This window comes from Phocoena phocoena, chromosome 9 (genome assembly GCF_963924675.1).
Source record: "Phocoena phocoena chromosome 9, mPhoPho1.1, whole genome shotgun sequence".
NCBI classification, from domain to species: domain Eukaryota; kingdom Metazoa; phylum Chordata; class Mammalia; order Artiodactyla; family Phocoenidae; genus Phocoena; species Phocoena phocoena.
In genome coordinates, this window is record NC_089227.1 from 60,467,237 (window position 1) to 60,485,708 (window position 18,472).

Below are 18,472 nucleotides of genomic sequence, written 5' to 3' on the forward strand. Positions count from 1 at the left end.
TAGTAATGATTACTTAATGGGGTGAATGTGGGAATTGAACAAGTCAACATAAATAAAATGGTATATAATGAATGATAATATCCATCAGTTTAAATAATTTATCCATATAAATTAGTGATAAGTAATAGTATGAAGCACTTAGGATAAGGTCTGGATCATACTAAGTATCGTGTCAGTGTTAGGTATTATCATCGTTATCACTATTGTTCTTATCGAGTGCTTGTCCTTGGTACCCATGTTCCAGGTAACTTACAAACCTTGGCCCTTAGGATCTGCATGGCAGCCTTGAGAGCATATGGGGCAAAAATTCAATCTCTCCTTACTTTACAGATTAGGAAACAGAAGCCCAGAGAGGGGCGGTGGCTGGTCCAAGGCTGCACAGCAGGCTAATGTCATAGTGGCCCCACACCCAAATGCAGCTTCTAGTCCATGCCTTCCTGGGCCGCACATGCAGGTGCTGTGTAAACAGATGTCCTCCAAGAGGGCAGAGGCTGGACTTGCCTCAAGTCCCTGAAGATGAAGGGCAAGTGAGCATTCCTTAGTCTGGCAGCATGCTCGTCGGTGGGTGAGAGGCAGACTTCCTGCTCCCAGGATTTGGGTTTGGTTATCCCGAGCTCTCCTTCGGCTGTCTCTTTTCCATCCCATATTAGCACCCGCACCTCTACCCCCTCCCGTTTAGTGGAGTTCTCCGGACCCGGCCTAGCGGGTGAGTTCAAAGCAGGGAAACGAGGTGCACTTGGCTCCCTTCTTTCCTTTGGGCCACCTTTTGGTTTGTCCTCATTGAGCAGCCCATGTGGTTTTTGCCCTGGCTCTGGGGCATGTCTTCTCTCCACGCAGAGACTCATGCATCTCCCTTTCCTTTTTAGGGCTTCGAGAACACAGCAGTTCAGTCCAACCGGGAAATACAAAGCAGATGGAGTCTTAGAAACAGTACGGCTTTCTGGAAAATTATCACGCAACCTTTGGCTTTGTTTGGGGACAGTCTCCTTTCATATAAGTAAATCCTTCCTCAGTTGGGGATGGGCCAACCTTCCCTGTGGCCCAGGCCAGCAGAATCCTCCACCTGGGATTGGGGTGCGGGCAGAGGCGGGGGCCTTTGGGATGAGCTCTGGCCAGAACTGGCTTTATGGCCAAAAGTCCGATGGGCGCCCCGTCGTGTTGAGCTTGTACAGAACCTGACGTCCCTCCAGCGTTCGATGCACCATGCCTTTTGGCTAAACCCCAGCCTCCCCCGTGTCCCCCTTTATGTCATAGTATCCTCTCTGGGATTGCCATGAGAGGGTAGTGGGGGTGCAAGGGAGAGGAAGTTAGCAGAGAAGAGCTTTGATGGACGGAGCACCAGCTGGAAGGCCAGACCCAAGTAAGACAAAGGACAGGAGAGAAATGAGAGATGTGTGAAAATGTGGAAACTCTGAGACTCTCCCACAAATTAACCTCCTCTTCACTGAGGATTTTGTTTTACTTAGCTTGTTCCCTTTGACCTTTTGGGCATGTGTGGCCCTGGGATCTTAATTAAGCATCTCACTTTGTTGGATGTTGTCTGTGAAAGTGTTGTTTTCTGACCTGCATGAGAAAGCACAGGAGACGCATAACCACTGCTTTGCACTGAACTCACGGCACCGCCTGCTGGGCTTAGAACAGACCTGGTGATGGCGACCTGAGTGGGTCACCCACCCTGTACTCCCCTGTCCCCCCACCCTCCCCGCCCCCAAGGTGCTCCTCAGATATCTGTGACTAGCCTGCAGGGTGCAGCCCCGCCCGTCAGGGCCATCCATGCATGATGCTGGCTCTGTGGCTTTAGTTCCGTGATGTCTCCAATCCTGGGGACTCTAAAGGCAGGCCCAGTGTTGCTGCAGGGCGGGAGCCCCAGAGACCCCAGCTGGGCCCTGCAGCCTTTAAATCACACACAGGTGTAGGAGTGCCTCTCCACCCCCGCTCCCGAGGTCGCCGCTCTCTGACTGCAGAGACATTCCCCAGTGGGGTCTTGCAGCTGCTGAAGTTAGGGCCACAGAAACTAATCCAGCATGGGGGACCGTCCACCGGGCTTGGGCAGTTCACCCTGTGTGTTTGTGTTTCCCAGCTCATACTCCACAGTTTGACCTGCTACGAGGAACTGGTGACTTTTCTTCAACAGAGCGTCCATCAGGTATGAACAATGGTTTAGTCTGTGGGATGTGCGTTGCTAAGCTTCTGCTTTCTCTGTGGGAGACATGCTAGTGAACTGGGGGTGTTCCCCGTTCATCCCCACCCTGGAGTAGTGGGGCGATGTCGGCTGGAGAAGAGTGGGCTTGGGGGCAGAGGGTCTGACCTCTGCCACTATTTCCTGGAGGGCTGACCATGGCTACAGGTAAAGGGAGCCGCTGTGGCGGGGGCTGCGGAAGCAGGGAGGGAGCGGGGTCAGGCTGAAGGGGAGCAGCTATCAGACTGTGGTTATGAGAGCTTTCTCTCTGTCCGAGGGCAAGCAGCTACCTCTGCAGGTAAAGAATACTTCGTCAGTGAGTGGGGCTCAGCACCATCTGGGGAGGTGACTAGGACATGGGTTCCTGGGCTGGGTTGGAGGTCTAAGCACCGTTGATGGAGATCCTGATAGTAGAGGACCTCGCTTGGTGTCCTGGGAGGCAGGGCTGGGCCCGGAGGGGCCTCCGGAGCATCCTTTCTACTGGAGGAGAGCCGTGCACCTGCTCCAGGCTGTGAGATGGGGTGGAACCCAGCCAGGGCCTGGGAGCAGCCCATCAGAGGGCTCAGGGAGTTCAGAGTTGGGCTGTAGTCTCGGGGCTTTGTGGAGGAGGTCGTTGAATGCTCCGGGGGGTGGGTGAAGAGCATTGTCTCTGGAGCCCGTCAGCGTCAGTGGATGTTTGCATCTAGGTTACACCCCTTAGTAGCTCTGTGACCTTGGGCAACTTACTGGACCCCCCCGTGCCTCAGTTTCCTCCTGTGTGCCATGTGGCTGATGACAACGGTGCCTGCCTCAGAGCGCTGTGCAAAGCGTTTGCCTGGAGCCACCGTGTCCTGCTCCGTGTTCTCGGGGGTCGTTAGCTTTCGTTGTGGGTGTTTCATCACCATGGTGATGATCACGTAAGGTAACCTTGAGGGAAGCATGGCAGAGAGAAGCAGCCTTTCTGCGTCAGCCTGTCCCGCAGGTGCGTGGGAGGGGCTCTGATGTAGGAGGGGTCCTGGCCTTGGCGCTGGAAGTCCTGGGCTGGCTGTCTCTTGTTCCCTGGCTTTCTCTGGTTCTTCATGAGCATAACCCAGTGGGCAGTCTGTAGATGCAGCGTGCTCACCACCGGCTCAGGGCCATTGGGTGCCTGGAGCAGAGGCCCCGGGACCTCCTTTGCCTTATTCCTTGGTCACAGGTGGCCTCAGGACAGTCACGGGGCTTCAGTGGCCTCATCTGGAAAGTGGAAGATGGAGCAGTTAGTTAGCGGGTAACTTCCAGCTCTTTACTGTCCAACTGTGATTCTTAAAGAAGAACCTTAAACGCATGGGAAAGAATGTCTTCCAAATTAAGGACCAGGCGATTTAAATAAGCAGAAAGGACACCTCTTATTAAACATACCAGAGCAGTGTGAGAATACAGCAATGCATCTGAGAGACGAGCAAATCCTGACAGCATCAGTGTGCATTCAGGGAGGCCAGGACCAAGGGCACCTGTGTTCACACGGTCAGGTGACGCAGAGCTGGAGGAGGGAAGCCGTGTGGGGCAAGGGAGGGGCCCTGGGGTGATTGCTCACATGACACCAGGATCTGAGGCCCCATCATTGCCCCTGAGGCCCTGGGGTGGCCCTTCAGCACCAAAATCGTCTACATCCTTGTCTATAGAGGGGGTCTCCCTCCTCCCTTGGCCTGTACCCACAGGGTTTCGATGAAGCCCGAGCAAGACAGTGAGTGTGAAGGAGGTTCTGAGAGTGGGACCCTTGCCAGGGGCGGGAGCCGCCTACTTCCTGCCACACCTCTGGGCTCAGAGCAATTTTCCCCCCTCTCCTGGCCTTGATCCCTGGGTACGCGCGGTCACCATTTGGCCCTCGCTCTGGAAGGTGTTGTTTTCTCCCTGCAGTTGAAATTCTGTTTTTGCTGGAAGCCGTTGAGCTGCCTCAGCACTGCCCTCACCAAATTCATTTTTCATGGTCTGGGCCTAGGAGGGGTTCCTCGTGCCAGGCCTGGAAATGAACACTGAACCACGTCTGCCCAAAATAAACAGCCTCCTTGCTGTGTTTTCATTACCGCTCACCCTCCTGGTGAGATGTCTGGCTGCCGCCCCCTGCGAACTGGGGGATGCTCCCACCCCTGCCTCCCACTGGGGTTCTTGGTGGACTCAGGTCTCTCCTGGGCCAGAGCAGCTCGGTGGAACGACCCCTTCTTCCCAAGCGGTACCAGACATTCTTCCAGACCCTGCTGGTGGGTTCTGGCCCGGTTGCCTGCCTGGACTCTCCTTTCAGTGCAGGCATTTCGCCCTGTGGCCTTCCATGGCTTGGCAGCTGGAATTTGATGAGATAATTTTATGATAATAAATGTTTTAAAAACAAAATGGGATATTGGTGCCATTCAGTCGTGTTCCATCCGGCAAGGGCCAGAGGCCCCAGGCGGGGATCATGTCCCTGCCCTCCGCAGTCTCACCTAACCTGTCCACACGCAGGGACATATCCACGGCTCAGGATGAGGTCCCCTTGGATGTGTCCCAAGGACTGTGGAAAATGCTGGCCTGAGTATAATAATAGTTCTCCACGTTTACACAGACTCCTGGCTTACAGCGGGAGCCTGTGTTCCTTACTTCATTGCAGTCCCGCGAGTAGGAAGGCACGGCAGTGGGGGAGACAGACCCAGGAAGTGCCGTGGCCTCCCCAGGACAGTGTGCAAGTCCAGGGCAGAAGTAGGTAGGCATTTCAGAAGGGGAAACTGAGACTGAGAGAGCTTTGTCCCTCCTTGAGGCAACAGACAAGACTGTAGTAGAGCTGTGACAAGGGCACTGGTGGCCCGAGTCCTCCCAGGCCTCTGTCCGCCTGCGCAGGGACATCAGCATTCCTCTTTGCAATTGTCAGAGCACTTCCACCGACCTGGCCTCATAGGACATGCAGCGTAACCTAAGGAAACATGCAAGGGAGGTATTTGTTGTCCTCATTTTGCAAATGGGAGACTGAGGACAACAGAAGTGAAGTGACTGGCCTGAGATCACAGAATTAAGGTGACATTGATTTAAGATTATTGTTGATTCATTCATTCCATTTCTGCTTCCAAAAAAAGATTTAAAGGTAATTATTTTAAAAAAATGATGTCCTTGGGGTTTTTTCTGTGCTCCAGCCATGGTAAACCTTCCCTCTCTTGCCTCTGGGCCTTTGCATGTACTTCTCCTCTCACCTGGAACAACGTTCCCTTTTCTGATTCCTCCTTGTCCCTTGGGCTTCTGTCTAGATATCACTTCCTCCGGAAAGCCTTCCTTGACGCTCCCTCCTTCCCTAAGCCCTAAGTCTGCATTGAAGGCCCTTCCTGTGCGTTTCCAGGGAACCTTGTTTTTCCCATCAGTGCAGAGCCCCTTCCCCACTTTTTTCAAGTTGCTTATTATTCTCTCTTTCCTGAGTTCCTTCTCGTGAGGGCAGATCCATGTCCACCTTGTTCACAGGTATAGCTTTAGCAGGGAGCATCCTCTTGGCACAAAAAGGTCAGGCAGTAATTGTTTCTTCTTGAATGACTGATGAATTGAATTATTGGGTGAAAATAAAGACTATATACATATATGATATTTAGAAAATATAAATCTATATTTTTAATTGAAGTATATATAGTTCATTTACAATATTATATTAGTTGCAGGTGTACAACATAGTGAGTCTATATTTTTATAGATTATACTCCATTTAAAGTGATTATAAAATAATGACTATATTTCCCTGTGCTGTATAATATGTCCGTGTTGCTTATTTATATTATACATAATAGTTTGTGCCTCTTAATCCCTACCCCTATCCTGCCCCTCCCCCTTTCCATCTCCCCACTGGTAACCACTGATTTGTTCTCTGTATCTGTGAGTCTGTTTCTCTTTTGTTGTATTAATTCGTTTTATTTTTTAGATTCCACATATAAGTGATAACATGCAGTATTTGTCTTCCCTTGATACAGTCTATATTTTGAGGAAAAGAAAAGATAATTCTATCAGAAGTTTGAGCTAAAATAGTTTGAGTAGTTTGAACATCATATTTGGCTCTGAGCTTCCTGGCAGCCAAGGCAAAATGGCAGTATGATAAGTTATATGATTCTCATTGTTTCAGGAAAGTAAGCTTTCTTTTTTAGTTTTAAGTTCAAAAAGAAACTGATCACCCCATAAGGAACACTGACTATTGTAACAGGCAGCATCTTCATCACCAATTCCGAAAGTGGAATTGTTGTCCCATAGTGGGATGAGTAAGGCCTTCTCACTCATTTGCAGTCAGGAGACAGTGTTCCTTCAGGAAGCAGAAATGACATAGTCCATCCCATTAATCCGTGGCCCGCTGGGCTCACTGGACACGTGGGCAGTGAGGACCCAGCATCATACTAGCAGCTAACACAGGTGTCAGGCCCTGTTTGAAGTGCTTCACAAGGATGATCTCACTTAATCTTCACACCAACCTCATGAGGATGGGTCCTATTTTTATTGTCTTTGTCTTACAGATGAGGAGATGGGGCAGAGAAGTTAAGAAATGTCCCCGTGGTCACATAGCTAGGAGTGGCAGAGCCGGGATGTAAACCCAGGCAGCCAGGCCCCCAGGTTCTGGGCTCCAGACCAGGGTCAGGACTAGGGGAAGATGGGAAGACGAGTGAGGCGCTCCCCAAATTCTAAGGGGTCCCCCAAACCTCAGTAAGCAGCATAAATAATATTTTAGTGCAATAGTTTAAAACTATTAAAAGTAATCTCAGACAATCCACAATGAACAAAAAAATTTGAAACGATGGGATCTGCTCTTGCACTTGCCATGCTCACCTCACTGGCACCTCCCCACCCGATTCTCCTCCAACCTGCTCTCTGCTACTCTCTGCCCAGTGCAGTTCTTAGGATCCCTTAGGAGTTAGGGATTTGGAATCAGATGGAGTCCCCTGGATACCCATTGGGCTGCTTGCAAGTTGTGTGACCTTGGGCCAGTCACTCAGTTTCTGAGCCCCAGTTTCCTCACATGGCAGAGGGCAGTAATAACAGTATTTATAGCACAGGCCCGGGATAGTTTTAAATGTGATAATGAGAGAAGACGCTTGCACGGTAGTGGAGGCTGGCCCAGGCCACTGCTGTCCGTGAACTTCTGGGGCTCGGAGGTCGTGGGCTCTTCCTCGGCGGGCACTGCATCTGCTCCATTGTCACTCAGGCTGGTGTGCCCCTCGTCCCTTAGGGAGTCTGGTTAGTGAGACCTGCATGGGATTGGCCATGGGGCTACCTGGCGACCTCCGAGACCTGGCTGGAAGCAGCTGGCTCGGGGTCAGGCTGCTCCCTGGGTCGTGGTCCCCAAGGAAGTGACAGGAGGGAGATGCACACACTTGCTGGGTTCTCATTCCTCTCTCCTCTTCCCAGTTTGAAGCAGGCCCCTATGGATGTGTCCTGCTCACCCTGTCGGCCATCCTGTCCAGGTCCACAGAGCTGTGAGTATCTTCCTCATTCATTTCCAGGAGCCGGGCTTGTCTGTCTGGTTCACTGCTGCCTCCCCAGAGCCCAGGGCAGAGCTGGGCACGCAGTGGGTGCGTAGTGAGCATGGATGAATGAAGCAGTGGGCTAGGGGCAGCTGGCTGGACAGAGGAGAGAGAACAGTTACATTCTTTGTACATGTGTGTTCAGTGCTACCTTCTCCTCCGTCTCCCCACATGTGCTGGGGAGTGCATGGGATCCGGATCCAAAAGACGCCCCAAAGAGCTTACAGCCTCCCTGGTGTCCCAGCGGCACTGCAGTGGGCGCGTACTTGAGCACACACGTGGACTCCCCCGAGACATGTGCGGGGACATAAGAACTGGGAGACGACTGAGGGCCCTGTGAACTTGCTGTAGGTCAAGGCAGTCCCGAAGGCTTCAAGGTTCGTGTCTAGGGCCAACCCTGAGGGGCTGAGTGTGCCCCGGGGCCTTGGAGGCCGGGGGAGCAGGGAGGCTGGGTCCCCGGCTTGGACTCCATGCATCCTTATCAAACGCGGCCTCCCGGGCTGCCCGAGAACTGGAGTTCCGCCATCACCCTCGTTCCCTAGGAGCTTTCTAGGCCTCTTTTCTGTACTTGTCACCTGGGCATTATGTCTCTAGGGAGGGGAGCAGATTAACAGCACATTAATAGGTTTCTAAAGTACAATCGATTGCCCCATCCACTTCCCAGCAGAGCGCAGACCCCAGAGGGCGTGGAGACCTGGGGGAATGAATTTGCACTTTGCTGGAGTGCGTGGTGTTGGGAAGATTTGGGAACAGCTCTGAGCAGGCGGGCCCTGGTGACTGGGGAGGCGGAAAGAGTAGCTGTGGGGAGCCCAGGCTGGGGAGGCCCGGCAGAAGGAGACGCTCGCCCCCCGCTCCTGGTCCTGGGCGGGCCCTGTCCGAGTTCCCCGTGGCCTCTGGTGCGGGTGGGCGGAGGAGGGCAGGGGCTCTGCGGCCTCGTGCTGCTAGCCTGCCTGCTGCTCGCTGCTCCTGACCTTATTAAATGCATGTGTGTGCACTTTCTAATGGCATTTTCCTTCTAATCCTGCCATAATGATATGATTCATTCCTGGCCGGGCTCACGTGCACGGAGACCGTAAGCCGCCCTGCCTTCTCCCCAGGCCTGGGTTTGCTAATCCCTGGGCTGACGGGTGTGTGGGTGAGACCCTTGAGCTCCCTGAGGGGAAGCTGAGCTCTCAGGAGGGCCAGGCCCTTTTGCAGTCCTCTTGGCCTCAGTTTCCCCATCTGTATGGGGGCCCCTTGGCTCTGAGGGTCAAGGTCTCTGTGCTCAGTGTGTCTGCTCTAGGTGCCACGGGGCTTGCCAGCCTGGGGGCCGGGCACCCTGTTCACATGCACACTCCTTAGGGAGCTGCTCTGGCAGCCCTGCCCATCTGAGGGGCCTCCGGGGCCCCATGTCCAGGCTGTGCTTCACGTTGTCCAGAGCTGGAGCACTGGGGCTGTTTCTGCCACCTCCCTGTCTCGTCCAATCAAGCCACGCAGGGGTCAGTCCCTGCCTAGGTCGTGGCACCTGTGGGGCATCTGTGTTGTGGGGGGGGCTACCTCGCTGGACCTGCACAGCCTCGTGCCCCTGGGCCTGAAGAGTCACGGTGTGGCCATGCCCATCCCCCTCCACCAGTCACAGACACACACACACACCGAGACACACAGATACACACAGACAGACACACGGGCACAAAGAGACATACACAGACACAGATATACACAGAGACACATGGATACACACACAGACACACATAACGCTGTGGGGGTCCCCTCCTTCCCCTTGTCCCCAGAGAGAGTATATAAAGACAGTCTCTCCTGCTTAGGGCCCCTGGGTCCTGGAGGCCAGTGGTTCCAAAGCCTCCCAGGGCAGCTATGGGCAGCCTGGCCCCGGCAGTGCTTTGGTGGGAGTTGTCTTACTCCTGTGGCCTCCCTTTCCCTCCTTCTAAGAAGACAGCATAGAGAACATTCTTATCGGCAGTAAGAAGGAAAGCAACCAGCATCTAGCAAGCTTCCTGTGTGCCAGAGCCTTTGCTGTAGCATTTTACACGGGACGCATATAATCCCCGCGGCAACCCTGTTAGGGGTCACTGTTGCGATCACCATCACCATCTCTGTCTTTCAGGTGAGGAGGCGAGGCTCTGAGAGGCAAGTGACTTGCCCCAAAGTCACACAGCTCAACCCAGGCAGCCTGGTCCCAGATGGGGTTCTCTGGGTTTGCTGTTTAAGGACCTGAACTTGGGAATAAAACAGACTTGGTTTCAGGCCTGACTCCAAACTCCTTTGAGCTTGAGTTTCTTACTCTGTAAAATGAGGATGATAATTCCTGCCTCACAAGATTAAATGAAAAAATACATGTGGTGTGCTTGGCAGGGCTCTGGGCGGGTGGCGGGCCTTGGATAGCGGCCGCTGCTGGTCCCATCCTCTCCCAGCTGTTCTCAGGAGCCTCCTGTGGCCCGTGCTGTCCTGTCTTGCCCTCAGTCTTGGCTTGGTGCCTCGTGGTGGAGACATGGCCACAGGGACGTCCTGCAATGGGTGATGGGTCCTCCCTGGTGCCAGGAGACCGCTCTTAGGGGGAAGCCCCAGTTCCGCAAACACAGCTTAAAAACCACAGGACCAGGCGATCCCAAGGGCCTTCCTGCTCTGGGGTCCAGTTTTAGCTTTGCTGAACCCTTTGATACCATTTCAGGGTGATCCTGTGCTACTTTGGGCAGTCGAACACATGACCTGGTAGCCCAAAAAAGAGAGCAAGTCTCAAATCATATGCTGTTCGGCCAGGAGAAGTGGAGCTGGGGGAGGAGGGGCTGGGAAACGCAGCCGAACCCAGTGTGAGTATGTGTGCGTTTGTGGCAGGGCGTGTGTGGACGGGAGATGGGTGAGTCTGAGGGGCTGGGTGTGAGATGATGTGGGTTTTGGTGGTTGTGTCTGAGATTGTGTGAAGGGTGACTTGATTGTGTGTGTGCGGGAGTGTGAGTCTGACTGAGCGCATGGCCGTCCCTCCCTCCTAGCAAGGCTCTGAGACTCATGCCCGAGGCCCAGGGGCAGCTGTCACAACAGAGTCCTTGCCTCGTGTCCACGGGCTGTCCCCAGCCCTGGGTGGAGCCAGGGTGAGGGCGCCATGGGCAGACACAAATGCAGCAGGGTGCAGCCTGGACACTTCACCCTCAGAGGCTGAAAGAACAGTGGCAAAGCTGGCCTTTGAGTTTTGCTTACCCCAGGCTGTGTGCAAAGGCTTGAGAAGGTTTCATTATATTCTGCTTGATTGCAAGCCATCTATTTTCTTTCCTAAGATCTCGAATTGCTTACAGTAAATCTCATACAGGCTTTCATGTTCTCCTAGTTCCCCTGCTTTCCAAACCGCATGGCCCAGAACTTTCCCCAGCGCATTCTCACAAGCCCCAAGGATGCCCAAGTATCTGGGGTCAAGGCCAGCTCCCAGCCAGCCCTGCACAGCGCACTGCAGGGGTGGGCCAGCCCCTCGGCACGGGGGAGGGCTCGGGCGCTGCCCGCCACCGCCACCCCGGGTGACTTAGGCCTGGGTGGTGAGAGGAGACAGCTCGTGAAGAAGACCTTTTCATTCAGTAGACCTTTGGCATTCATTACAGTGGCAACTTTGGGTGCCCAAGGGCAATCTTGAAAGTCCAAAATAGGCGGTACTTTGTCATTTGCCGAAGTGGAAGTGATTTTCGAGCAGCACAAGCCAGGTGCTGGGGGCGTGAAGAAGCCTCCACACCACGTGGCTCTGTGTTCTTTGTAACCATCTCCAGCAGAGGGAAAACAGCAACACAGTGAAACAGCCTTGAACTGAAACCCAGCCGTGAGTGTCGGTCGGGCGAAGGCAAGTGACGGAAGCACAGTTCTTAGCCGGCGTAAGCAGAAAACAATACAATTAATGGATTCATATCAAAAGCCCGGGGCTTTGGGAGTGGCTGGGTCCAGGAACGCAGACAGTGTCTTTGGGACTTGGTGTCCCCCATTCTGTCTCTTCTCTCTTCTTTCCTCTGTCTCTGTCATGTTCTCGGGGGAGCCTCCCGCACGGCGGGCTCCAGGGACCCTTTTCTCGGGCTGCCGCTGTTCCTGATGCCTCATGGTGGCCAGGCCCAGGCCTCAGCCATTGTGGGGCAGGTGAGACTCAGGGGCTCCCCCGGAAGGTGGTCAAAACCCCCAGGGACCTACCACACTGGCTGGGGAAGGGCCGGGCTGCGTAGTCAGGAACTGGAGGTATGAGACGTATCAAGGAGCCGAGAGCAGGCCTGAGCTCGGGGGTGAGTCAGATCGGGGCCTGACGGAGGCCCTGCAGGCCACTCTCAGAAGCGGAGAGAAGCAGTGACGAAGCTCCCAGTGCACCTCAGGGAGGCTGGGCGGGCCAGTGGTTGGCAGCGTAAGGGTTCGAGGAGGGGGCTGTTGAGGTTGAGAAGCCCAGGTTTTGGGTGGCCCTAGCTGTGCCGTGCTGGGGGGAGGAGAAGATAGGAGACTTGTCAGCGTTCTCCTCCACCCTCCTGTGGCACCCCCTAAACTCTCCCAGCCCAGGATGGGAGGTGCACATAGAACTGCCCAGGCTGGGTACCCTGGCTCGATAGGGACAACAACTGCTTTGTAGCCCCGAACGGAGCCTGGCCTTTCTCCCCTGGGTCTTCCAGGTGGGACGTGGGAGACCGGGCAGGATGGTAAATGGCCCTCCCTTCCGACATGCCAGGCTCTTTGGACTATAGCCGGGAAACAGGAGGAGAGGAACTTTCTCAAGTCACCTGTAACCTGGACTCGGATTCTGGTGGAGGCCGTGCTAGTGAGCGCTTTCAGCAGACGTGTCTGAGGAGGCCGTGGTGGTGGGTGGGAGGCAGACCCAAAGGGCTCGCTGGTACCTTTGTCATCGGAAGCAGCACATGCTCCACCCAGACCCCACTTCCTTCGACTGACCTTCCTTCCTCGCCCAGGTTCCTTTTCTGGGGGCCCCCAGCTCCTGTGCAGTGAGCGGAGCTCCATCCTATAGCTCTCCAGCTGGCTCCCCCAACCCGAGGAAGGCAGTTGCTGGAGGCCCAGCCTCATCTGGGGGCGGAGGAGAGAGGGAGGGGCCCTGGGCCCCTGCAGGTGCACAGCAAACGGGCCCCAAATGGTGTGAGCCTGCCCATACCCAGGCCTGTGGAACGGCCTCCAGAAGCTGGGTCCCAGGCTGTGTTTGAAGGCAGGCAGAAGCAAGTGTCCCGCCCAAGCAGCTGGGGCTGGCCTGGAACAGCCCACCCCAGGCTTTGGGGGCTGCCAGCAACCCAAGGGACAGGCCCATAGGCCCGGGACCATCAGCCCATCCTGCAGCCGTGGGGACCAAGGTTCTGAGGATTAAGGGCAGGTTGGCGCACAGCTGACACCATCCCCCGAGTCTTCTGTGCCTGCATCTCCCTTCCCGGGCTGGGGGAGGAATGACAGGCGCTGGTCAGCTGTGTCTGCCCACTTAGAGGGAGAATGGGAAGCAGGGCCCCAGGGAGTCCCAGACCAAACTGACGCTTGTCCACCTCATTTCAGCCGGCATAGTCTGGTCCCAGGCTGCTGAGGTGGCAAGTCACGGCCCGTGAGTGCCAGTGGGGTGTGGCTGAGGGCAGCAGGTCTGCGCATAGACAGAGCCGGAGGGCTGGATGCAGAGAAGGGCGACCAAGCCCAGGCCACGCCGGGGATAGTGGCAGAGCTGGGAGGGTCTCCTGATGCTCGGTGCATCTAGCACCCCTATCCACTCACCCCAGAGCTGTACATACCTCCTTGTTCCACGAAGGGCTTGCTCAGGTGCCCAGGTAGAGAGGACGGGCCTCAGGAGGTGGGAGAGGCCGTTAACCTTTTTTTTTTTTTTTTTTTTTAACATCTTTATTGGAGTATAATTGCTTTCCAATGGTGTGTTAGTTTCTGCTCTATAACAAAGTGAATCAGCTATACGTATACATATATCCCCATATCTCCTCCCTCCCGCGCCTCCCTCCCACCCTGCCCATCCCACCCAAGCCACTAACCTTTTGAAAGAATCTTTTGTTCCAGGCCAGCCTCAGCCGTTTGGGTGGGAATCTTGCTTCTGCCTGCCTCCAAACAAGGCCTGGGACCCAGCTTCCGGAAGCCGTTCCGCAGGACTGGGTTTGGGCGGGCTCACATCATTTAGGGCCCATTTGCTGTGCACCTGCAGGGTTAGGGCCCAGTTCTGGGCACCATGGGGCCAGACGGACACAATATAACCCAGGCCCTCCAAGTCCTTGCTACCTGGAGGGGCAAGGCTGGCACCCGAAAAGCAGGGGATGGGCGCTTTTAGGAAGGGGATGTCTGCGGGGAGATGGGGCACATCTCTCTGGGGCAAGGGAGGTGTGTCCCTTTGTGGAGGAGGTGACAGCAGGGCTCTGAGCGTTACGTGGGAAGGGTTGCGGCAGGCAGCAAGAACGTAGAGCAGGCGAAGGCTAGCAGAGGGGTTTTTGCAGGGAAGGGCTCCTCGAGGCGCGGTTGGAAGGAAGGTGCTGGCACGTGGAAGAGGACTGGGGGAGGTGAGGTGGAAGGCAGTGGGGGAAGGGCTTGGGCATCTCTGCTTTCTCTTCCTTCCTCCAGGCAGGTCCCTCTCTCTCCATCCACTCTCCTTGCCCTGCTTCCTGGATCCCCTTCCTCTTTAGGGCCCGTGCCTGCAGAATGGAAATAATACCTGTGCCCTCTAACCTGTGGAGCTGTCTGCAGTTTGCAATGCCTTTTTATGGCCTCAGCTCTTATCTCAACGACTCTTTGAGGTGGTTATTGTTACCTCCATCAGGGGATGACACACCCAAGGCTCAGAGGTAGAAAGAAATTTGCCAAAGGTCACCCAGCGCAGGTGGCAGAGGGGGCCTGACACCCAGGTATTCTGACTCATTGTCCGTTCCCTGTCGACGTTTCTGAGAAAACAGTCGATATCTGGCCACATCCAAATCCTTTTCAGATATTCATGGCCACAGTTCAATCGCTGGGAGCGGAGACTCCATTTATTCTGGGTTTTTGGCCGTGACACGAATAGTGGAGGTTGCAGGAATCGTGACCTCTCAGTCATTGTTTTGTTGTTGTTGTTGCTGGTATTGCAGGAAAAAGGAAGTTACATTTACCAACTGTCAGATGCTTTATATAGTTCATCTCACTCAGTTCTCACAGCAGTCTGTAATAGAAGGAGGCGTCTTCATACCCATTTTACAGGTGGGGAAACTGAGGCTCAGAGAGGGGAGCAACTGGTAAGTGGCAGCAGCTGGATTTGAATCCCAGGCTCTCTGACTTCAGAGCCCACGTTCTCTTAGTTGTTCCACAGCTGTCCTTTCGCTGTTGATATTGTCCTCGAGAGTCAGTAGAAGTCCCAGCAAACAATGGGTGATTGTTTCTGGAGGCTGCTGCAGGTGGCAGGGAGTGCAGTGGAAGGTGCAGTCTCTGGGGGAGGGTGTCCTGGGAGGGACAGGCAGGAGCTGACCCAGTGGAATGTGGTGGTGCCCCGGGCCTGGTGCCCTAGAGGTCAGGTGGAGGGGAGGTGGCTGGTTGGGTCCTCCCCGGTTAATTACCAGTTATTTTAGGCATGATGTTTTAAATATCAGAGTCGTGGACCAGGCACACTTGTTCACATCCTGGAAGGTCCCCGGAGACTCTGGTTTTATAAATGAAGGCACAGGCTGAGAGCGAGGTGTTGACTTGCCCGAGGTCACTCCGCCAAGTCCAGGACTGAGCTGACCGTTGACCCCTCCTCTTGTGGACACTGATTTTAGGTGAATTTTGGCTGTAGACCAGAACCACATTTGTAGGCCACTTGGACATATTTTCCTTCTTATTCAGAAACTTCTGCACAAAATGCCCAGATTCATATGTTCAGTCGTGTGTTGGGGAAGCTTCAGAGGGAAGGGACAAGCTGTGTCCCAGCCGGGGAGGGTGGGGACCAGGACTGGGGCTTCAGGGCTCAGGGACCTGCCGAGAGCTGGCCGGCCGGGTTGACTATCACGTGTTTCAGGCCACCCCAGACAGTGTGATGTTGGTGCCAGGGACACAGTCCCTGACGCTGTGTGACCACAAGTCCCTTCTCCTTTCTGGGCCTCAGTTTCCCAATCAGTAGAACAGAGATGGCCGCTCTTGCCCACTGACCTCACAAGACTTCAGGGAGGACAGTGTCGCTGAAAGCGTCTGAGGCCGCAGACTCTGCAGATCCGAGGCTCGGGCGCTGTAAGCTGCTCAATTGGCAGAACCTCTGCCCTTCTGAGCCCTGTGCCAGAGGGCGGGCTGGTCAGAGGCAGTGGAGTTCTAGGACCGGCTTCAGCCTGAATGTGGGCTGGCACCTGTCACTAGCCCTGAGCCAGCTGTGTCCTTTCTCTAGCCACCCATTCTCCCGTCTGCAAAATGCGGGGCCCCGGAGGCTCTGCCAGCCCTGATGTCCTCTTTGTTCCGTTTCTTGGTGCAGTGCAGTGTCTCTGGGACCTGCCGATGCGGGCAGAGCTGGGAGAAGCCGTCCTTGCTGGCATCCTGGGCAGAGCCCCTTCCTCTGTCAGTGGGTGGACTGGACACCCCCAGGGTCAGGCCGTCACCCCAGACCATTGGTCCAGGTTCTGGCCCTTGGCTTCCAGAATGCTGAGGAGGCTGGCGGCAGGGCAGCCAGGGCCAAGCCCTTCCTCGTATGTTTCCACGCCCTGGGCAAGTCCACTCAGGCTCCCCACACTCTGTGCCTCCTGCAATCTAAAATCCAGGCAAGGTCCTGTTCCCTAAAGTGTTCCCCAGTGCGGGACAGTCTCAGGGGGCAGACTTCATCAGGCCCTGGCTCCCCCCTCACCCAGCCTGGTGCCTGGGTCCTCGGGCTATGCAGAACTCTTCCGGGGCCCAGTGTTGTCCAGCTCCCAGGAGGACTGTGGAAGGAATAAGCTGCTCTTTAGACTGGAATGGTCAGTCCCAGGGGAGGGCCCATCACAGCTTGTAGCTCAGAAGCCCAGAAAGTAGGAACCTCAGAGCTCAGGCAGCCCCTCCATGGATTCAGCCCCTGCTCCCAGGACACTGCCTGCCCTTGTGCAAGTCCCTCATGTTGCAGAAGGGGAGACTGAGCCCCAGAGAGGAGAGGTCTGTGGCCACACGGCAAGACAGGGCTAGAACTCTGGTCTGGCGATGGCCCCACCGTGTGAATCGCCTCCTCTCTGGGGCAGAGCAGAAGCCGCTGTTTCTTTGCTCTAGGATTCCTCACACTCAGCTCTCCAGGGATTTCCCCTAGATTGAGGTCTGGGCATCTAGATTTGCCAAAGTTGTAAATCTCTTAAGCCATAAGCCGCTCCTTGGCGTCTCCCAAATGCCCTAGTATGAGATACAGATGTTCCTCCTTTTTAAGATCTGAGCCTAGTTCTGAATTTCCCATCGTGTTTGCACCTAAGGATGCAATTACCATTTCCTCCTATTGTCCTTTCTGCCCGTCCCTCTGCTCTCAGCTGACGCAGGCGCTCAAACCCGCTGGGTGAACACGAGGCTGTGAGAAGATCAGACTGCTTCTGAAAGCTTCGGGGTGGCTTGGGGCCAGCGATCCTTATCAGTCCACCCAGGGCTCCTCGGAGGCTATTTTCTTCCCTTCAGAAGATGCCTGTATATATGCCACAGGGAGCGTTTCCATCAATTCTTCTGCCGAAGCCAGTGCCAGCCACACACCGGCCTCGTCCATTTGTCCCCCATCCTCCCAGGCTGGCCCCTTCCCAGGCCCGCTGGGTCGTTTCTGGCAGGCCAGCCTCCAAGGCCCTTCCCGAGGACCCCCAGCCTCTGTGGTTCTCGGCTGGGCCCTGCAGTGTCAACCCAGCCCGTCTTCTCGTGTGGACCACGAACCGTCCCTGTTCGGCCACAGTTAGTAGAATCCACAAGAAAGCGTTTCTGCTATGGAGTCATGGAGCTTGAGTTTCTAAGCTCGTTTGGGACCAGAGTGCATGTTTTAGGTTTGTGGACTTATGGCAGATTGAGATTGAAAGCATAAAAGTGAGACCAGGTTTTTCTTCTCTTCCACTAAGAGGAAAAACAAACGTCATGATTGCTTGCCTCTTCCTACCTCTGGGCCACCCCTGGGTGCTCTCTTTGGGGTGCAGATGTAGCCCGTGCTGGGTGGGCAGCAGTGGGGTGAGCCAGCTCCCTGGCCTCACATCACCCCCCTGGCATTACCTCTCTGGGTTTCTTTCCATGTCTGTAAAATAAAGTAATTCCTACTTCACTGGGTGGCTGGAGCCTTGAAATGCTGTCCGCTGAGTGCGGTCTGTCGGTGGGAGCTCCTTTCCTGTTACCCGTCTGTCCCACGGCTCTGTTCAACAATAATGCTTGGTCTCCCGAGGGATTTACTTTGGGGTAAAAGGAATAATAATGTCCTAATGGTGGGCTTTCTAGACGGTAGGATGGTTTTGAGATTTGGGGGCAGGGGGCTTGCCTCCTGGTGCTGGCCTCACATGTGACGGGGCCATTGCTGACCTGACACTCTGTATCGTTCTGCCCCCCAGTAGCATACAGCCCTAGAAATCTCTTTCTTTCAGTTTGGTGGGGTTTCTTTTGGCAAAGGGGCTTTTCACCTTGTGCCCTTAGGGGGACCCCATTCTGAAGGTGGAGCCACAGAGGTGATCTAGGGTCGGGGGAAACACAGGCCTCGGAGACTGGCAGCTAGATCCCCCGCCAGCTCCATCGCCCACGAGCTGAGTGCCCTGGGCACGTCAGTTCTTCTCTGAGCCTTGGTTTTTCTCTCAGGGTTTAGGGAATAATAGTTGTACTCGGCCTGGTACAGGGTCTATGCCCAGGTGGTGGCAGCTGTTGTTTTAGGACTCAAGGAGGCATTAGAGGCCGTTCCTCCCATTTAACCGACTTGCAGACCGAGGACTGGAGGTGGCAGGGG

General features: G+C 55.0%; 1 protein-coding gene across 2 annotated transcripts in view; it reads left to right on the top strand.

Annotated features, from left to right (window-relative positions):
• The window catches only part of MINDY4 (MINDY lysine 48 deubiquitinase 4), a 113,891-nt gene that overhangs the window by 73,867 nt on the left and 21,552 nt on the right, over window positions 1-18,472 (top strand). For both annotated transcript variants that reach the window (XM_065884474.1, XM_065884476.1), the window contains exons 11-13: window positions 867-930; window positions 2,081-2,146; window positions 7,532-7,599. In XM_065884474.1, coding sequence (XP_065740546.1) covers window positions 867-930; window positions 2,081-2,146; window positions 7,532-7,599 — 198 coding nt within the window. The remainder of the gene's footprint in view (window positions 1-866; window positions 931-2,080; window positions 2,147-7,531; window positions 7,600-18,472) is intronic.